The following is a 22,508-nucleotide window of genomic DNA, read 5'->3' as shown; positions in this document are numbered from 1 at the left end:
TACCTTTTTGCCCTCATGAAAATTGTTAGGACCATTAAAAAAAAAGCCAATTCTTTAGCAATGTAAGTAAAAGGCTGAACACCAAATAATCTTTCAATTTTGGTTTTTAATTCCCAGGAAAACTCTTTGGCTAAGTTAGAATTTCCCCTTACGTTGAATGAGACAGACAGAAAATGTAAATGGTGAATTCTTTCTTCAGAATAGTTTACAAATTATGGGTGAAACTCTGAGATTTTGTATAGTTAACTAAGTGAGCAGAACCATAAGAGCAACTATACATACAGTGACTACAAGGTTGTAAAGAAAAACTTTGATCAGTATTATTACCAGTTCCAATTCCAGATTGAGAATCTACTCTTGGCAGAGAGATGGTGGACAAAAGAAGTGCTGAATGAAAAATCCAAACATATATAACCAATTTCAAACTTGGTCATTGTGTAAATGTTTTGCTTGACTAAATTTCTTACATCGGAAGGAAATTAGGAGATGGAATTTATTTGTGGTAGAGAGGGGAACTAGTGATACCCACTACCTCAAAGAAAGAAAAGTGTTAATGAAACTTTAAAAGCTACAGAGAATACTCAGGAAAGGTCAGAAGTTAGCTCCAAGCAGATAGTATTGGGAATACTGTGCTAAATTTACTTCATCCTTAAACTATCTTTATTTTCTGCCCCCTACAGAAAATATGGGGGACGTTCATATTGAAATTTATAAGTTTACAGTAATATTTAAGATTTACTATTCTTCATAGTTTAGAAAATGTTCTTTAATGTATCCAAATGGCTTTGATTTTAAACTTTTTGGCATTGCAATTTACTATTCCACAAATATCTGAAGACTTGCTTAAAAAATCAGTATTAGAATTATCTCAAAGTAGTAAAGAAACTTGCTTGGTAGAAAAAATTAGCTGTGTGCTAAAAAAGCAGGATTTTCATAATTTAAACAATTGATGTCTGCCCTGTCAATGAAATGCATATTTTTTGAATCGTCTTAGAATTTTGATTTGATGTTTTAAAAAGGTAAATTCCTTTACTTGATTAATGAATTTTTTTTTTCTTTAGGCATTATTACTATTGCTTGTCTCAAATAGGTGCTCCTTTCCAACCAACACCCACATTTTTGTACAGAATATATTCTCTTGGTAATAGTTATTGTCTATTGACAGAATGGAAGATTCTGTTTAAACATGAGGGTATGATAATTAAGTGCTGTAAATGACCAGAACTTTGTTGCATCTCCATTGTCTTTTTTTGCTTAGAATTCTTTCTTTTTATTTGCCATTCCAATTGTTTTATTTTATTTATATGCCATGATTTGTTTAGCAATTCATTGGACATACTGTTTCCTTTAATCACAAATAATACTGCTTGGAATGTTATTATGCATAACTATTCTGGATTTCCATAACCTTCTTAGGATATAGACCCACCCCTTGAGTCTCCAGTTAACATTTCCTAAGAGCAAACATTGATTATACTAACTTTCAGACACCTTTATTTTTATCATTATTATTTTATTATTATAGCTTTTTATTTACAAAACATATGCATGGGTAATTTTTTTCAACATTGATCGTTTTCCATCTTTTCCACCCCCTTCCCTGATGGCAGATAGTCCAATACATGTTAAAGTGTATGTTAAATCCAATATATGTATACATATTTGTACAGTTTCTTGATGCACAAGAAAAAGCTGATCTAGAAAGGAAGAAAATAAAAATGGAAGCAAACCATAACAGAAAGGTTGGAAATGCTATGTTGTGGTTCACACTCATTTCCCATAGTTCTCTCTAGGTTTAGCTGACTCTTCATTATTAAGCATTTGGAACTAGTTTAAATCATCTCATTGTTGAAGAGAGCCATGTCCATCAGAATTGGTCATCACATAGTCTTGTTACCATGCATAATAACCTCCTGGTTCTGCTTATTTCACTTAGCATCAGTTCATATAAGTCTCTTCAGGTCTCTTTGAAATCTTGCGCTGGTTGTTTCTTATAGAACAATGATATTCCATAACATTCATATGCATAATTTATTCAGCCATTCTCTAATTGACGGGTATCCATTCAGTTTCCAGTTTCTGGCCACTACAAAGAGGGCTGCCACAAACATTTTTGCACAAGCGGGTCTCTTTGCCCGATAGAAACCCTGCTGGATCAAAGAGTATGCACAGATAACTTTTTGAGCATAGTTCCAAATTACTCTCCAGAATGTTTGGATCCATTCACAGTTCCACCAACAATGCATCAGTGTCCCAGTTTTCCCACATCCCCTCCAACATTCATCATTATTTTTTTCTGTCATCTTAGTCAATCTGAGAGCTATGAGGTGTTACCTCAGAGCTGTCTTAAATTGTCTTTCTCTGATCAATAGTGATTTGGAGCAAATTTTTCTATTTCAGGCACTAGATGTCTCTCTGTCTCCTACTTCCAGAAAACCGTCCTTCATAATATTTTGTTTTTCAAAAGTGAGCCAGGCTTATCAACATAACAGACTCTTCATCTTGGGGCATGGGCTGAGTGGTTAGGCACTTAGGCTGCTGTTCTTTCTTGAAACTAAAACGGTTTCCCTCCACCAGTCATGATGTATTGTGTGTGCTTTGCTCATTCTGGCTTCTTTTGTGTTTCAGATGGGTCTGCGAAGAAATACCAGATCTCAAGCTTGCCATGGAAAATTATGTTTTAATTGACTATGATACCAAAAGGTAAACTGCATGTTCTATGTCTGTCACTGCACATTGGAGATAAGCTGAGTGCTTTGTGACACAGCCTGTGTGGTGTTATGCTTCAGGGGCAAAGACAGCTCTTGTTTTTCTTTTTAATTGAGCTTTGGGTCTAAAACATTTTTAGACATCATTGGAAATGATGCAGTGAGTGAGCTGTTATAATATGAATTACTCATTCCCCAACAATAGTGATGGCCAGAGGTGAGGTCTTAATCTGTTTAAAAACTCTTAAACTCTTGAAAGCATTATACTAGAAAAAAAAACCTTTTTAGAAGTTTAGAAACCATTTGCATTTGGTAAGCTGTTGTTTTTGCTGTCATTACCAGGTGCAAAAATATTTTAATCTGAGAATGCTAACTTTTCATGTCTGAAGCACTTTCTGATTTCCAGAAGGCTTTTCTCACAACTGCCCTATGAGGAGGATCATAGGGTAATAATAAATGACATGTACATAGTGTGCATGAGCTTTCACATTTATCTCACACCTACTATTGGGATAGTATACTCCATATTTTACAGGTGAGCAACCAGAGGCTTACATGTGAAGAAGGGATGTGCTGGTGATCCTGTGGGCCACTGTCCAGTTTTCCTGACTTCTGGTCCATATCCTGGCTTCCTTGCTGCTAGTTAGAATATAGAGCTGATGGGGATCAGAGTCATGTTTTATATAAATCTAGGTATTAAGGCTTGAAATCCTTCAGAGTAAGTAGTAGGGGCCTCAGTTTACCATTGAATGTACCTTCTGTGAATAAGATCACTGATTTTTGATGACAGCTATTAAGTGAATAGAGCCAGGACTATTTTTACACTGGATTGCACTAACTCTAAAATGTTACTTGTGAGAACAAACCCCAAAATGTCAATTAGTTTTAGAAAGAAATTTATTGGGTTCAGAAAAAGAAGTATGATTTGTCTTTTGGAAGTTTATTTATATAAGATTTAGACACAGGTTTCTGCACCAGAACCACTCCTAAAGCAGGTAAGCCGTCTTGCCTAGAGGTTGATTTGTAAAGCAAGGTAGATTGAGATGGATATAAATAGTCACTAAAGTTTGGCTGAAGCCAAATATGAGGGAACCCAGAACACAAGCTTGGCTGGACCCAAATAAGACCTGGTGTGTGGAAACTCAAAACACTGTTCCTGAATCTAGGAACTGGGGGACCCCAAATTCATCTTAGCCATCTCTGGCATTCCTGGAGTTACTGAGGGCAGGGAGACCTTTTGGGTTCGAAGAGTTTAGTTCAATTTAAATAGTATAATAACAAGTATTAAGTAGTTTAATAGTAATTTCTGAACGTAATAATTCTGAAGTAATAATATACACCAATCATGCCTATTCCTTGAACTAGCAGAAAGGCACTTTATTTGTGAGGATATCTTGTAAGCCTGCTATTGGCAGGAAGCATTGTGCTGGGTGAGATTCAAAATTTATAGAAGAAATGATATTCCGGCCTTATTTAGCTCAGAGACAAACACTTCACTATAACATTATACCATATAAAATATTATATTGGTCAACAAACCAAATGAATAACAGTGCTTACTGTGCTTGTGTGCAAGGCACTGTGCTTAAAAAAAAAAAAAATCCTTGCTAGGAATAAAAAGAAGAGCAAAAACTGCATTCCTGTACTCAGGACAAAATAGAGACAAAATGCAAAAAAAAAAAAAAAAAAAACCTACATGTAGAAGATGTACAAAGTAGATTAAAAGTAGTTTGAGAGAAGGCATTCACGGCTAAAAAGCAGAGAAAGGTCTTCTGTAAAAGCTGAAATTTGAATGACTTATGAGAGGAGGAAGAGAAAAGATCTCTTTCCTTTTGAAGTGACTATCAGCTGAGCATGTAATGGTGGTGGGGACCATGGGAGGCTTGGAAGAAAAGCTGTTGTGATAAGTAGTGGGACAATAGATTGATTAGGGAGTTACACAAAGGACAGCCTGGTTACAATGAGGGCTTAAGTTTTTTGTGACTTTTTTCTCCATAGCCTCCTTTAGTATTAGATACACAGAACGAGGAGGGGCTTTTGGGGTTTGCTTAAGATGTTACTGGTGATAAGAAGATGGGAGAGGCAAAAAGGTTTTTGGGTTTACGTTTTCAGAAGGGAGAAAATCTGTATCAGGTGTGAAGCTGAATGATTGTTATCCATGAATTACAGCTGCTGTGGGAAGAGGGACTGGGGAAGTGCATGGATGTCTTTTTAATGATATCCGAGGGAAAAAATTTACATAGAAAATGGAAATGGGAGGAAACTGTCTGGAATGTATTTCTGTAACTTTTGTTTTACCTACCTCTGTGCTAGCTTTTTAGCTTGTGTGGAATTGATATGGGTGTTAGTGCTCCATTGACAAAGTGAGGCATCCTCGTGATACCCCAGGTGACCTGGAAGAGGCCAGTCTGATTCCATATCCGAGTTTCTGGACTCTGGGGCTCTGTTATATTTTCTGAGGAGAAGTCTTAGTTGTTGGCTTGCTATTTATGGCTATATCAAACCACTTGATAAGTGTGCAGTGCTCTTCATTTTATTCTTCCTCAGATCAGTTTGTCAGTCTTTTTCCTCTATCTTTCTTTCCTTCTTTCCTTCCTCCTTTCTCATCATATTAAAATAACTTGGTTGGAATTCAAAAAATCATTTCCTCAGGACAGCGCTCTTTTTTTTTTTTTTTTAAATTTAATAGCCTTTTATTTACAGGATGTATGCATGGGTAACTTTACAGCATTAACAATTACCAAACCTCTTGTTCCAATTTTTTACCTCTTACCCCCCCACCCCCTCCCCTAGATGGCAGGATGACCAGTAGATGTTAAATATATTAAAATATAAATTAGATACACAATAAGTATACATGACCAAAACGTTATTTTGCTGTACAAAAAGAATCAGACTCTGAAATATTGTACAATTAGCTTGTGAAGGAAATCAAAAATGCAGGTGTGCATAAATATAGGGATTGGGAATTTAATGTAATGGTTTTTAGTCATCTCCCAGAGTTCTTTTTCTGGGCATAGCTGGTTCAGTTCATTACTGCTCCATTGGAAATGATTTGGTTGATCTCGTTGCTGAGGATGGCCTGGTCCATCAGAACTGGTCATCATATAGTATTGTTGTTGAAGTATATAATGATCTCCTGGTCCTGCTCATTTCACTCAGCATCAGTTCGTGTAAGTCTCTCCAGGCCTTTCTGAAATCATCCTGTTGGTCATTTCTTACAGAACAGTAATATTCCATAATATTCATATACCACAATTTATTCAGCCATTCTCCAACTGATGGACATCCATTCAGTTCAGGACAGCACTCTTATCTACTGTACCACCTATCTGCTCATGCATTAATTAAGCTTCTTACTGTATGCTAGATCTTGTGTGAAACACTGAAAATTCAAAGAAAGCTAAAAGACATTCTCTACTAAGAGCTTACAAATAAATGTATAGAAACAAAATTTGGACTAGATAAATAAAAGGTAGATGTTTAGATTGCATTTGAAGTAAGGGAGGGAAGTTTGGAGATGGGGAATTGCAGGAAGGACAGCCAGTGAACATGCCTGGAATTGAGGGATTTTGTTTGAGGAACTGCAAGGAGAAGCCTGTTATCATTGGGTTGAAGAGTATATTGGGGGTCAGAAGCAACATATATGAGATGACTGGTGTAGGAGATTGTGAGAGGCTTTGAACTGTAAACAGGATTTTGTATTTGAATCTTGGATATAGGATAGAAAGTCACCGGAATTTGTTGAGCAGGAGGATAACATGATGAGACCTGTTCACTTTGGCAGCTGAATTCAGCGTGTCCTTGAGTGGTGACAGACTTGTGGAGACCCGTTAGTGGCTGTAGGCAGAGGAAGGAGAAAGCAGTAAGGTCCTGTATTAGAAGAGAAAAGGGGAAATGATATCACATGATGTCACAGCAAGCCATCTGGATAAGAGAGAGGAAGAATCCAAGATGACCCTTGGTTGTGAGCCCTAGGCTCTGGGAGAAGGGTAGTTTCCAGGTTCTTGCCACTACAAAGAGCTGCTACAAACTTTTGCAAATGTGGGTCCTTTTCCATTTTTTAATGATCTCTTTGGGATATAATCCCAATAGAAACACTGCTGGGTCAAAGGGTATGCATATTTTGATAACCCTTTGGACATAGTTCCAAACTGCTCTCCAGATTGGTTGAATCAGTTCACAACTCCACCAATAATGCAATAGTGTTCCAGTTTTTCTTGGTTGCCTTTATTGAAATGAAGATGCCTTTGATTCCTTGAACTTGAAAGACATCTGCATAAATATCGCACCCATGACAAACGGGGAAGCAGTTGAGTTTAAAAAAACAATCTTCCTATCAAACTTCTAAGATAAAGTTTGGTATCCAAAATAGTCACCTAACAGATACATGTAAGAATAAAATCCATTCTCTGTTCAAGCAGGGGTCAAAGAATTGTTAGAAAAAGTTCCTAAAGTAAGGTATACTCTTAATCATGTGAAGGAATGGTTCAGGTCATTAATAATTAGTTATTCTTGAAGTGATCTGTTTCCTGTAAGTGGGAAAGGCAACAGGGAAAGGTTGTTGGGGATAGGGAACACTGTAGACTGGAGGCAGACTGGCTCAAATATTGGATTTTGCTTTTTGGATGGGCTTGAGACCTATGATTTCTTGTGTGGGCACATTCCCCTGTTGAATGTTTTGGGTCTGTGCCTCTTCTGTACCTTATTGGAGAGTTCCCCTGAGATGTGAAGTAGTAACTTGCCTGGGGTCCCTGAGCTAATTTGAGGCAAATCCTGTTATCCCTCAGCTCTTCTTTCTCTCTAGCCATCCGTTCTGCTAGTCCTTCCAAGACAACCATTCATCAGTTCATTTAACAAACATTATGTTGAAATATATAAAAAGCAGTATTGTGAGAAGCCAGAAAAAGTTTGAAATTAAGAGAGGAAATAGGACTTGTACTCCTAGAGCTCAAGGCAGTAGTAATGGGGTGTAAGAATTGAGGGTTGAGAGATCCCTTAAGAGCAGTGGGAACCCCTGGCTGGTCTGCAGGCTTTGGGAAAGAATTCTTTGTGAAAGAATTAGCAAACCCCAATGAATATAGGCTTGAGATTTGTGGCAAAAATGAATGTATTTACACAAAGAAAACAGTACACTAAGGAAGCTGATTAGGAATTAGTGGAGCTTAATTGACAGGCCTTAAGTTTTGTCCTGGTCCAGAGATGGGGAGCAGTTTGGCTCTTTAAATGAGATTACTTATCTCGGAGTTTCCCTTATGAATGGGTGTGGCCTCTTCCAGAGGCTGGGAGGGTTTAAGACCCAGGAGCACCTTTCCCCCAAAAGTTCCTTTCTGACCCTTCCCCCCACATTAAAGGGGACACAGTTTACACCAGGGCCCCCCAAAGATTAAAGGGGACATAGTTTACATCAGTAGGTGCAAAGCCCAGCTAGTCTGAAGCCTGGGGAAAAGAAGCATGTTTTGAAAAGACTCAGGTACTTGGTGTGCCTCATTAATCCTGTCTGGGTCCCTCTTTTTTTTTTTTTTTTTTTTAACCTGTAAAATAGGAATAATATCTGTTGTAAAGAACATATTTTGTATTAGTCTTCCTCTGCACAGGGTTATGCCATTTTCTTTCTTTTGATTTTTGTATTTGTATCCCCAGCCCAGAGCTTAGGTCTTGGCAAATTAATGGAATTTGGAAGAATGAGTGTTTTGGGGAGCTCAGAAGGAATGGTTATACCTCCCTATGATGCTATGGCCTGTATCGGAACCCACCCCACCCCGTATCGGAACCCACCCCACCCCGTATATTCCTATGTCTATGGAACCTAGGTTCCCTTGAACCAGACGGGGCAGCCTTTCTACGTGGTACTCCTTGGCTTGGACCTGTCTCTCTTGTGGCAGCTATGTTTATCAGCAGTGATGGTTTTTGTCCAAACTGCATCTTTTTACCCATTTACTGGAAACCAAATCTTGCCTTTAGTTGTTAGGGTTGGGAGAAATTCTTTAAAATCTGAAGACCAAAAATGATTGTCATTGGGACCAAGTTCAGAAAACCTGAGCACACCTTGGAAGGACTGCTCATTGTGGGTCTGAAAATAGAGGAGTCTGCCCTGTGGGGGGCTGAATTTGCAGGCCAGTCACTCAGTCATTTACTTAACTAGATATACCTGTGATCATTCTCCTGGTAGAATACACTTCCCTCCCTTGAGGACAAACTGTTTCCCTTTGTCTTTTTATCTTAAGGTCTGGCTGGGTGGCTTGCCCCAAGGAGCTGCTTGACTGAATGTGGAATTGACCTAAACTTCACTCACATAGACCCTTTTGATTTCTAGTTTTACATTGGAAGAGATAATGAGAGATCAAATTCAAGGTTCAAGGTGCTTTGTAATCAGAAGGCTGTTGTTGAATTAACTCAGGATGATGTAATTTTTCTTAGGAGTAGTCAGATTTATTAGCCAACAAAATTTGTGTTTTTCTTGTCATTTTACTTCATTGTATTGTTTCAGGAGACCTGCTCCATTACTTCCTAGAAATTGGGGGGAGGGGGAAAGATTTGCCTTTGAAAATGAATGAATTTTTGAGCTATTTTCCTTGATTTTTTTTTTTTTGCCTAAAAGCCTGGATCATTCCTTGGATCTCCTAACCTAGATTCTGGGCCTTTCCTGAATGCCTTTTTAATAGTTTCTTTTGAATTGTTATGTGATGATGAAACTTCACTTTTTTTCAGCTTTGAAAGCATGCAGAGACTCTGTGACAAGTACAACCGAGCCATTGATAGCATTCATCAACTGGTAAGTATTGACTTTTGTTATGCTTTTGGTTTTGAGCTAGTAGTGAGTTTTAAGTTCACCTACTTTGAAATGAATTCCTTTAATGCCCTCTATACCAGTTCCTCATTTTTATTCATTCTTGGATAGTATTTAGTCTTGAGAAGTGTTCTCCTCAATTGAAGTAAAATTTAGCCACCAGGTCTTTAATCTTTCCACCTGGAATGACTAGTTAATTTGCCTTTGTGAGACTTTCCTTAAGAAATTACAAACTACTGTATTTATTCTTGGGTATTAGTTAAAGGTCCTTAAAATATTTTGGGGATGTCATTACCTTTTATCTAGGAACCATTAGTGTCATTACTTGCATCTAGAGAAATGATAAATGTTGTCCTGTTGTGGAGGATCTTTAGAATTGATTTGGCTTTTAATGTTTTCCAAAGACCTTTCTTATTCTTACAATATATGCAGCATTTGTGGTCCCTATTTAAATTAAACCTAGGCTTATAGAAGTTAAATCGGTGTGTGTTTCTTTACTCTAATGACAGAACTGGATTTTGCAACTACAATACTCTCTGTGCTTCTTTGATAGTGCTAAAGAAAACTAGTTTCTTCACTTGAGACCTTGTAAATTTTCCTAGGTATTGTATTTGTTTGGGCCAGCATGTATTTGAGCCATCTTTCTGAACTAACAATTTGCTTAAGTGATACATAATAGAATATTAAATACATGAAATAGGAAGAACATTCACCCGAAGAGTCTAGATGAAGAGGTCTTTGGGGTTCCGGAGGTCAGGGAACCAAATGATGAGGTTTGGGGCAAGGTCCCCTTGATTCCCCTAGGATTCAGCGCAGGGCAGAGAATTGTGGGAACCTCTTTGGTCGGTGTAAAGGACCTTTGTAAAGGAATTTACAAACGCAAAAATCTAGACTGGCAAAAAAGTTTATTGGCATTGGGAAGTCAGCCTTTGCTAGAAAGACTCAATTCCTTGGTGGCAAGGTCCCTGCAGAGGGACATAAAAGTTTGAAGCAGAGAAATCCTGGTAGGAAGGTAAAGAGGACAAAGTCCTGTTAGAGAAATAGAGAGATAAAGAGAGGAGTAAAACTTTAAGCAGGCAGGGGGTTGCAGCCTGTGCCAAGGGGAGAAAGAGGTTCCTTGGCATGGCATGTTAATTTTTCTGCAAGGAATGAGCACCAAGTTGCCTCTTTTTGGCTAGAAGCTCGGGGCAGCTCTTGATGGGGGCTGGGAACAGTCTGAGCTGGAGTCAGAATAGAAAATCTTGGAATTTAATGAGTATCTCTTATCTAATTTCCAACTTAATAGGGTCAGGAGTGGTCCAGTTCTCAACCAGTCCAACCCAGATAACAGAATGAAACTTTATCTTCATTTCCTGGGGCGGGTCTCAGGGGAGAGCTTAGCTTGCCCACCAAAGTCAGAAAGAAAGAGTTTCAGAGCTCCCCTCTCATAGAGACCTGGGTTTTTGAAACTGTAAGACCCCATGATCTAATCACTTAATTCTTTGGACCTCACTTTCCTCATCTATAAATAGGATTAAGACTTTTTAATGGAAATATTGTTCTATAGGTGAGAATTGTTTTCACTTCTGTTGTGTCTGACCAGCTTTTTGAAAACTTTGACACTATTGTAATTTCATATAGATTCCTATAATTTGTACAGCTTTAAGCTTATAAAACAGATAGTGAAAGGGAAATCAATACAGAAAGATAGGTCTTTTTAAGAACTGGTGTGTGGGTCAGATTGGTTAGTGGTCACCATTTAATAAAAAAAAGGAGGAGAGATCTCTAGGAGCAAAGTAAAAATTTATTGTACATTCTCTGGAGAATCAGGCTTCCCTCCTGTCAAGCAAGCAAGAAGGGAGTCCTTTTAAGACAGGTTTGACACTTTAAGTAGTCCCTAATGCAAACAACCCTTCCACCACTGACCATCATCCTCATTGGCTGAGGGTCTTACATTCCAAATGAGGGAACTACCCAAGAAATTGAACTTGTGTCCATATTTGATCGAAATAGGGAGAAATTGATGTCATGGGAGTATAGCAGGAAGTGGACTTAAATATGCCCTTGAGTCAATGCTCGATGACTTTTAGGCCTACTCAAACTCTGGAGTGTTTCACAACTGTCTTGAGAGATCTCACCTCATCTCATTCAGTAGGGATGCCAAAAAGATGGGAAGCTTTTTTTGTTGTATATAAGGGCCACAGATAAAATGGAGTGAATATTGTAAGAAAACTGAAAGGTCAGGAAGGAGATAGGATATGAAGGACTTGGGCGAGAGGGAGATACTGCAACATAATTGCGTCAAGAAGTGACAGCTAGGTGGAGAGAGGTGTGTGGGACCAGGGGTGCCCTTACCCAAATTAACTAATCAAAGACATGTTCAGATCCAAAGAGAATGCATTTATTTAGTTCTTGCAAGGAAAGGCTCAAGCACACCCAGGAGGCATCTCCAAACATTTTGCTTGACTTGGCAAGTCTGAAATAGTAAAGCTGGTTAAATAGCAAAAGACCCAAGTCTTCCCATTGGATGGACTAAAAGGGAAGTAACCATTATTGACCAATGGTCACCAATGTTTTCTCCTTTCTGTGGATCATGCACTTTCTGAAGTTAGAACCTAGGCTCTGACCTTTCTTGCCCTCAAGATCATGTGACTTCCTGAAACTTGGGCCTAGGGTCTGACCCATTCCATCTCATAGACTTTTTGAGAAAACTTCACCTGGTGTCTTCAGTGGCATATGGGAGAAGAACAAGTAGAATATTAATCAGTATAGTGAAAATGAGAAATAGCAGAGATCTGAAAGAATGTTGTTGGCCATGTGAGTGGAGAGAAGGGGGCATATAAGAGATCTCATAAAGATAAGAGGTGTTGAATTTGTAGGGTAAAGTCACACTGATTTTGTTGTGGGGGCATTTAGCTACAATAAGTTGTTGGGAAGAAATGGGGTAAAAGATAATTAGTATAATTTATGCCTCTTGGGCATCTGTTTTGTAATGTCCAATAGACCATTGATGGTAATGGGTAGACTGTCAAGTGAGACAAGGGTTAGCTATACAGATCTGTGAATAGTATGCCTAGAAGTGAAAATTGAGCCCATAGCAGCTGATGAAATTGGGTGAAGAGGGAAAAGAGTCCAGAATGGAGTGTTGGAGGATGCACAAAACTCTCTTGTTCTAGAATGTGCCAATAGTATTATCATAAAATACTTAACAGTATTGATAGTGGTAGACCAGGTGAGTTTTAAAGTTGATGTATTGAGGACCAGTTAGGAAAGTAAATCTGGAATGGGGATTTCATTATATTATTCATTGTTTTATTATTCATTTAGCATTCATCATCCAATACATTATTCAATTTGTCAGAAATTGCATCTATTGATGAATTCTTAACCTAGTAACCAATCTTTTCCATGTTTTCTTTTTATCTTGTCCAAAGTTTTTTATTTGGCTAGTATATCAGTAAGCTTATTTAAAAAAAAAAAAAAATCCAGGGTCACTTCTATTTCTCATGAGTGAGAACAATAGGATTTCGAAATCATCTTTGAAATCTGAAACATGGCTAGTAAATTAACTGATGTGATTAGTGTTGTGATACGAAAAAAATAAAGTTCAACTTTGCTTTGAATTCAGGTTCTTATTACTTAGGTGGTTAGTTTCCTTCTCTTTTTTGTGGTCTTATTTTCCTTTTTCTTGTGAAATAGAAGAGTTTGACTACCTAATTTGAATCCTTATATAGCTTAATTCCCATTTTATTTGGAATAGGAGAAGGATATACACTACAATACATTGGAGAACATGCTGGAGTAGGAATCAGAGGCTCTGTGTAGGTGATCTTACTGATTCCACTGATCTGGGGAATCTTGGACAATAGTACTTTATCCTTCTGGGCCTCAGTTCTTTGTCCTTAAAATAAGTTGGGTTGAATTTCAAGGCCTCAGAAGTTCTTTCCTTGACTAGTTGGGGACAGTGCATAGATAAATTCTGTAACTCACAAGCCATTGAGTAAATGGAGCTTTCTGAAGGATTTAAAGCCATTTCTGACCGATTCTGCTGTTGTGTTTTTAGATACCTGGATTAGTTATCAGAGAGAGCATCTTTTCCCATATCCCATTCTATGGCTATATTGAAGTGTCCAACAGTTAGGAAAAAAGGATTTGAATATGAATTACTTATGACTTGACCCAATTTTTCATCATTGTTTTTCTACTATTTCTTTTCTCTAATTCCTTTTAGTGGAAAGGAACAACTCAGCCCATGAAATTGAACACTCGGCCATCCAATGGGCTTCTTCGACATATCTTGCAGCAAGTATATAACCACTCAGTCACAGATCCAGAGAAACTCAACAACTATGAGCCCTTTTCTCCAGAGGTGTATGGAGAAACTTCATTCGACTTAGTTGCCCAAATGATTGATGAGATTAAAATGACAGAGGATGATTTGTTTGTTGATTTGGGCAGTGGTGAGTATGTATCTGTAAATACTTAACCAAAAAGTGTGGGATGTTACAGACGAATGCCAATGGGAGAAGCTTCATAGCCTAGTAAAGCATAATGGAATCCCCAAAATGCTATTAGGATGAGTGAACTAAGCTGACCACCGTACCAATTTTGTTCCCTCTGTTAAAACCATAACTCAACTGGCCATCCCATGGGCCAAGGGCAAGGAGGCTAACAGATGAAAAGGAAGTTCATCTTCATAAAGTGTTGATTTTACTTAGGTTCCTCATTAAATATGTGTCCCACATACTGTGCCCAGGTATTAGGGATATAAAATCATCTTGCTGTTATTGGATCTTTAGTTACTTCCTCACAAGTAACCCTATTTTCTAGACCTGTTTTCTAGGATTCCTTTTCCTTGTTCTAAAATGACAAATTTTTAGAACAGTTGCAGTTCTGAGGTGCCTGAGATTTGACTTAAAGGTATCTGGGGCAAGTGTAGAGTATGCATCTTCCTTGAGCTTTTAAAGGCCGATTCATCTCTACTTGATATGCAGGTTAGGATAGAGCAAGTGTAGATGGATATAACCTTCATTGTAAATATAAGCTGTTCCTGGATATTCGTTTTTTTGGAATTTATTTGGTAACAAAGATTAGTTTTTCTTCTTGAATTCTTTCTGTTAAGTCTTTTCAAGTGTCTGCTATACCATTGCACATGTAATCTGCATTATCTAGTGAAGAGGTACCTTAAAATAACCATAAAAATACTTTTACTAGGCATGACTCCTCAGTTGTTTAGCATTTTTGGAGACAATGAAATGGCTATGCCTTTCTTGAAATGTATTTTAAATGTGGATCTCCTGGGTGGATCATAGGATCATATTTCTAATTTGGCATTATACATCAGTCATATTTAAAATAGTAAGATAATTATATCTTTTCTTCTTATGTGTGTGTATTTGAATATATCTAAGTATTTGAGTAAGATAAGCCTTTATTTGGTGGTGGTAATATTGGTAAGACTTGCCTTTATTTGGGGATGTTAAGTAATAAAGAGGTCGATCATTATTAGGATTATAAGGTTAAGAGTTCCAAGGCACATGAGATCTAGCTTACTTCTGTTTCCTGTCCATGCAATTACAAATGAGGAAACTAAGACCCAGAGGAGTTGAGTTACCTGAGTTCATTTTCTGACTTAAGTTCTGGTTTCCTTTTTCTTGCTCTTTGCTGCTTCATTACAGTGTTTCATTCCATTGCTGTCTTATTTCCCAGTGACTTCCCTTTATCTTCTCCACTCTGTACCTTGACTGATTCAGGTTTACATCTGAACCATCCAGTCCAGCCTTCCTGATTTTATAGATGAAGAAGCAGAGGCTGAAGGATTTTCAATGACTTGCATTTGTTCATTCAAAACCTACTAAGTGTCACCCAGTTCTTCCAGGCTATTACTGTTACATTGAATATCTTGGAACAATTAAATAGAATCGAGCAAAAAGTGAATACACTGATATTATTTGTGTGCATTTTCCATTTACAGGCTTCTTCACTCATAGCTCTCTGAAGTCAGCTTTCTTTACTCTGTTGATGGGGATTCTTGAACATTTCTTCCTTTACATTATTCCAGTCCTATATAATTTATTTTCTGGGTTTTGCTCATTTTGCTACATAGCTTGTTCTTGATGCTGATATTTAATGATGTTTATTTTGCCAAAGCCCAAGTTTCATGATTAGGTAAGGAGTCAAAGGCTGAACTTGGGTTACTTAGGAGTTAGATAATGCAAATATACTTAAATTATGTTACTCTACTAATAGTTACAAATACAAGAAGCTGGGTCAATGTGTACTTTCCTGTTAAATTTGATGGACTAGATAACTTGAATTTATTTTTTCATACACATGTGTAAGGATGGGTCCTCTTGTGATCATTTCTGATGATTGTAACTATTCAAGGTTAGGATCATAGTTAAGAACTGAAAATGAAAGGTCATTTAAAACAAATTGAATAGTGTACCAAATCATGTGGTCCAGTCTCTTTATTTTAATATCTCTTCTTTCCATCTGGCCTCTGAATTTGTCATGCTTCTAGAGAGTCAGTATTCATTATTACTGAAGTGATGTAAGACGTCATTTTATAGATAGGAAAACTGAAATCCTGATTAGGAATTTTATCCAAGGTTGATCCAAACATAGTTATTGGCACAGTTGGGACTAGACTTGAGTTCAAGGCTTTGCCTTAGCAAATAGCATTACACAGAAATATTAACTAACTCTTTTTGAATGTGTTGTGTATATAGAACAGTTTCTCTGCCCATTTTATTAATGCTATTGTAATGCATTATGTAATATGCAGTATTGCAAGGTGTAAAATCTTAGGAGAAAATACCAAAGTAGTTCAGTTTATCATTACACTATGTCACATAGTGTCCAGGAGGGAAAATAATTATAGTGATATACAGAGGCTTATTTCAAAAAAAGAATTTGGCTTGTAAATGTAAAGAGAAACTTGGCATTAATTCTTTAAGAATATTCTTGAAATGTAATTCAGATAAGATGTGTGAGGAGCAGCCAACTTTTGCCTTTGACCCAATAACTTTTAAAAATAAACTAATAACATGCGTCATAAAACCTCACTAACCTTGCATATTGAAGACATTAACAAATATTTTAGTTTTCTTATTTGTTTTGGTATGATGCATAATGTCCGCTCTTTCTCACCCTCCTTCTCTTCCTCTCTCCTTCCCTCTCCCTCTCCCTCTCCCTCCCCCTCCCTCCCCCTCCCTCCCTCCCCTCTTACTTCTTTTAAAAACTACTCATTCTAAATCTGAATGGCTTTCAGGCCTGATTCTGATGCTTAATAAGTGGCATCAAGTCTGGTATGCTGGCATTTGTTATGTTTATTTATGCAATAAAATGAAATGTTTTCATGGGATTTTAGCTTTTGGAGGACCATTTTTAGGCACTTAAAATTACCAACTGTGTCTTTTAATCTATTTTCTTTCTTTCCTGTTTTATCCAACTACCCTCTCAAATTCAGGTCTGTGTGGTGGCTACTTCTGTATACATTTTGATTATTTTTTTAAAATTAAAGCTTTTTATTTTCAAAACATATGCATGGATAATTTTTCAACATTAACCCTTGTAAAACCTTGTATTCCAAATTTTCCTCACTTCCCTCTCCCCAAGATGGCAAGTAATCCAATATATGTTAAACATGGTAAAAATATGTTAAATTCAATATATGCATACATATTTATACAATTTATCTTGCTGCACAAGAAAAATCACATCAAAAAGGAAAAAATGAGAGGAAAACCAGATGCAAGCAAACAACAACAAAAAGTCAAAATGCTATGTTGTGATCCACCCTCAGTTCTCACAGTCCTATCTTTGGCTGTAGATGGCTCTCTTCATTACAAAATCATTGAAATTAGCCTGGATCAACTCATTGTTGAAGAGAGCTACATCCATCAGAATTGATCATCTTATAATCTTCTTGATGCCACTTTCAATGGTCTCCTAGTTCTATTCATTTCACTTAGCATCAGTTCCTGTAAGTCTCTCCAGGCCCTTCTGAAATTATCCTGCTGATTGTTTCTTAAAGGACAATAATATTATTATTCATCCATTCTCTAACTGATGGACATCCACTCAGTTTTCAGTTTCTTGCCACTATAAAAAGGGCTGCCACAAACATTTTTGAACAGTACATTTTGATATTCATCATGTACATTTCTCACTGTTCTCTTGCTTCAAAATCCTTCTACTGTGCCTTTTAATAAAGAATTTAATAAGGTAGGAAATTCCTAGCAAAATCAGCGTAAGAAAAGCTTGTAGATCTGAAAAGTTATATGCACTATCTGAAAGCCATGATCTTCAGTCTCTTCAAATTGGTGCAAGAGGGTGGTAACTATAACTGTTCTTGGGGCCATTTGAATTTCTCAGCAGTTTGTTAAAATGCTGTTGTTCTTTCTAGTTATCTTGTGTAATTAATCATATTTTTTTTCCCTTGGCTCTTCTTATTTAATTCTGTATCAGTTCATATAAAACTTCTCATGCTTTTTTGTGTTCATCATTCATTGTAATAGCACTATAATTTTCCCTTACTCTCTTTACCACAATTTGTTTAGCTGTCATCTAATCCATTAGCATTTATTTTATTTACTTAACTTTGCTATCAACAAGTATAGTTAGATTTTTGTTTTTTGTTTTTACATTGCCTGAATTTCCACCTGATAGCTTCTCCCTTCTCCTTTCCAGAGAGTCATTCTTTATCAACATAAAGAAATAATCCATTATTTCATATACTATTCTTTATTGAAATGTTCCTCCATCCCTGAGCATCTACTTGGCTTTTATTGCTTTGATGCTTTTAACAAATGCTGCTATAGACATTTTGATGCATCTTGAATATTTCTTGTTAGCAGTTTTCTTGGGATGTATGCCAGCAGTAGAGTGGATACTTCAGTCATCCTTTGTTACATTCACAACTTTCTTCCCAGTTGTTTGGACCAACTCAGTTTCACAGATTGCATATGAGTTTGCCTGTTTCCATGGTTTCTTCAACACTGTTGTCTCATCTTTTGTCATCTTTACCAATTCAACTTTTTGGATGTCAGACGAACCCTCAGGGTTATTTTGATTTATGTTTAACTTTCTAATACTTTGGAGGGTTCTTTTGTAAATGTTAATTGTCTTTACTTGTCCTTTGGTTGCTTCATTATTGGGGAATGAAAGTTTTCAAGCTGTCTTCTATAGGATGGGCACTGATCCAATTGTGAACACAACCAGAGGAGGTATTCTTCTCCCAAAGCAGTTTACCACGTTCTTTGCCACTTATAAGCTTAGGAAGTTGTTCTCAGGTTAAATGATTTGATTAGAGTGAAACTCCTATTATATGTTATCTTACTGTTGTACCTTCTGAAGAATCTTTCAGACCATTTACAGAGATGTTTGAGATTAAAAAAATTTCCCCTTCAGTTGATATATTTATATTAGTTGTTTTTTTCTTTTTTTTTAAACAATATCATGAAATAAAAATTGTGTATTTTTCTTTGATAATTCCTTCTCATACTTGTTGAATAATTCATACCCTGCACATGCTTCTTTCTTTTTTAATGGTATGATCTTTAATGATTTGACTGTATATCCATTTTGATTCTATCATGGAACGCTGTCCAGGCCTCATCTCTGCCTGTCCCATCTCTGCTTGATTTGTTTAAACTCTCATCAAATAAGGAATCATTTTCATGGGTAATTGATGTTTTCAGGTTTGTCTGACAAAGTTTATTGAGAATTCAATTATTTTTAATTCTTTCTTCTTTATTCTGTCCACTGAACAAATTATTTTGATTTCTGTTTAATAATGTCTTGAAGTCTGACAGTGCTATTCCTTCCTATCTTTTCCATTATATCTCTTAAGAATCTAGGTTTATTTTGTCTAGCTCTTTGTAGTATACATTTAGTATTTTGGTGTAGCACTAAATCTAATTAATTTTAATTAATTTGGGGATCATTGTTTTTATTAAATTGGCACAGCCTAGTCATGGGCACTGAACATTCTTCAGTTAAAGATTTGTTTTTGAATTGTATCTATTGCTGTATGAAGTGTATAAATATGTTGACTCCCTGATATTTTATGCATTTAGAAATCAATGCAAGTATAGTTTTAGTACATATCAGTTTCTTTTACTAGTCATAGACTCTTATAAATGCCTTTTATCTTCTACGAGGGTTTCAGGTTGGTCATAATGTTTTTTGTATTCTTCCTGAGAGGCTATTTGTGTATGATTTTTTTTTAACAAGTGCATTTTTCTTGATTTATTGGATTAACTTTGTCTTACTAATTTTTCTCTCTTTAAAGGAGTGGGGCAGGTGGTTTTGCAAGTGGCTGCAGCCACAAATTGTAAACATCACTATGGTGTGGAGAAAGCAGACATCCCGGCAAAATATGCTGAGGTGAGGAGAATCCTTACAGAATTGGAAATCTATCAAGGACTTGTTCTGTTTTGGGACTGAGACAGCATTTTATATTTCCCAAATCATGTCTGCCTATATCCTATTCTCACTGTGAAATTCGGCAGTGGGACTCGGCAGGGGCAGCCAAGTTGGTAGGACTAGTTCTTGTAGTAGTTCTGGTCTAGGGTCACTACATGGCTCAGGAAACCTGGGGTCAGGAAGACCTGAGTTCACTAAGGACCTCTTATTTGCTGGATCACTTCAGGAAAGTCACTTCACTTCTGTTTTCCTAGGAGGCAGTCAGGGAGGTGGTGAGAGTCAACAAATCCAGTCTCCTGCTAGTTGCTAGGTGTCCTCCTACTGGGCAGGGGCCTTCAAGCTCTCTTGACCTTACTGCATTGGAGAAGGAAGTGGCCATCTAATACGGTAGCTTAGCCAAGAAAAATCCATGGTTTGCGTGTGTTCATAACAGTAGCGCTGTGGTTCTTGGTTTGCCCTTTTTATTTCTTCCCCTCCTCAATATGCTTTTGCCTTGAGGAACTTCACTTGGATTTATTATAAGCATTGTCAAAAGTACATTGATCATTTTTAATCATTGATTTACATGTGAAATCATGTGATTTCACAATCCTTGGCTCTCCCATTGTATAAAAAGAAAAAAGATTCAGATGACTTTAATTACAAGCTCTCTTAGATTTGTTGGGAAGGCAGAATGAAAGTTATGGGATAGTTGAGTTTACTCAGTGCTTACCAAATGTAAGATACAGGCGAGCATGTGGATAGAGAAGAGATCTGGGTTCATAGTCTGCTTGAATTGCCATGACATGACTTGCTGGGTGACATTGGGCAACTCACTGAGCTTCTAGTACCTTCAGTACTACAAGAGCCGATGAAGAGAAACATTTCAAGTTCCCTGTGCTAAGATACTGCTTCTGGACCTAAAAACAAACTACAGAGCAGGCTTTCAGTATTAAGAAGTATTTGTTAAATGCCAGTTATTGTGTTACATGATGGGGCTACAGATAGAAAAGTATCATTTTGGAGTTGGCACTTGAACTGAATTTTGAAAGAAAACAGTTGGGGTTGTAGTATCAGAGGTTAAAAAAAACACAGGAAAAAGGCTGCAGAGAAGAGACAAAGGTGTACATGAGGAGGAATAGTAAGTAGGTTATTTTGGTTCAATTAGAATGTCTGATGGAATGGTCCATTTGGAAAGATAGACTAGACAACTTTATATGCCTGCTGATTTAATGGGATTAAAAGAAATGAGCAAGAATGAAGTGTCAAGAAAAACTTGTAGGTTGTAAACCTCCAAGAGCCTACAAAGAGCCATGATAGAATAGTTTCTTGAAAACACATTTGAAATAGAGACATTACAGAATAAGTAATTCTGCTTTAGCAGAATTTTTTTATGCTTTAACCAAAGCAAAAAAAAAAAAACAAGAAAAGAAAAAGCAGAGATGGCTAGTCTGATTTCAGAAAAAGTAAAAGTAGATCTAATTAAAAGAAATAAGGAAGGAAATCTTGTTTAAGGATACCATAGATGATGGAAGTAGAATGGATACTAAATGTTTGAACCCAGTGGTAGAGCACCCACATTTTTATAAGTAAAGCCTGTTATAGCAAGAAAGAGACAACAAAACTGTATTAGTGGGAGACTTTAATCTCCCCTTCTTAGATTTAGGTAAATCTAACCACAAAATAAATAAGAAAAAAACTAGAAAGGTTAATAGAATACTAGAAAAGTTAGATATGATAGACTTCTGGACAAAATTGAATAGGAACAGAAAGGAATACTTTTTCTCAGCAGTAAATGGCACCTACACAAAAATTGACCATGTTATTAGGACATAAAAACCTTCATAAAAATGTATCTAGTAAGCCCTGTGGGGTTCCAAATTGTGAATTAGGAGTTGGAAGATCGATCTAGAAGAGGTGTGTCAACCCAATGAGATCTGGCCTATAACTGTTGAATGGCTGCAGTTCAACAAAGCAATAAACAGGAGAGTCAGGAACCAAATAGGAGTTTTAATTCCAGAGTGATGGAAATGGTTTGCAAGCAAGGACTCTTGCTGGAGTCCCTTCCATATCTGTGAAGGAGAGGGTCAGCTTTCCTGTAGGCAGATGTCAATACTTCTACCAAATGGCTGCATAGTTATCTGTAGGCCTGAAAAAGAGGGGTAGCAGCAACAATGTGACAAGTTTGATTCCTAATGGAGCTTTGGGACCAGAAACAATTCTGTGATTTTGATGTGGTTCATCCAGCTGATGACTGTAAGTATTGTTGGCCAAGGGCAGGGTACAGCCTCCTTGCTAAGCCCTCGTTCTAGAAAACGGGTTTCCTAATATCTTGACAGGTGTTACATATGTAGAATGACTCATTTTTTATTCTTTTAATTCAAATAAAATCTTTTCTTCTTCCCTATTTTAATTAAAAGAATAGTTTCTTGAGTAAATCAGGGAAGACAAAGCGGGAAAAGGAAGGGGCTGTTTGCAGCATCATGCTTAAAGAACAGAGGTCCAGGAAGAGGCCAGAGAAAAGGCACAAAAGAGATGGTTCTTGATACAGGACAGGACAAGCTGAGGAGTCATGGAAACTCAATCTGCTCCTGCTGCTGGCAGGGACAGACACAGAAACA

General features: G+C 37.0%; 1 protein-coding gene across 6 annotated transcripts in view; it reads left to right on the top strand.

Annotated features, from left to right (window-relative positions):
• Positions 1–22,508, top strand: part of DOT1L (DOT1 like histone lysine methyltransferase) — a 115,381-nt gene that overhangs the window by 29,876 nt on the left and 62,997 nt on the right. For all 6 annotated transcript variants that reach the window (XM_031948107.1, XM_031948106.1, XM_031948108.1 and 3 more), the window contains exons 3-6: positions 2,629–2,703; positions 9,420–9,483; positions 13,709–13,937; positions 19,775–19,869. In XM_031948107.1, the coding sequence (XP_031803967.1) occupies positions 2,629–2,703; positions 9,420–9,483; positions 13,709–13,937; positions 19,775–19,869 (463 nt within the window). The remainder of the gene's footprint in view (positions 1–2,628; positions 2,704–9,419; positions 9,484–13,708; positions 13,938–19,774; positions 19,870–22,508) is intronic.

Source organism: Sarcophilus harrisii, chromosome 1 (genome assembly GCF_902635505.1).
Source record: "Sarcophilus harrisii chromosome 1, mSarHar1.11, whole genome shotgun sequence".
Lineage (NCBI taxonomy): Eukaryota > Metazoa > Chordata > Mammalia > Dasyuromorphia > Dasyuridae > Sarcophilus > Sarcophilus harrisii.
The sequence above is the reverse complement of the archived record's forward strand: the minus strand, read 5'-3'. Positions and strand labels throughout refer to the sequence as shown.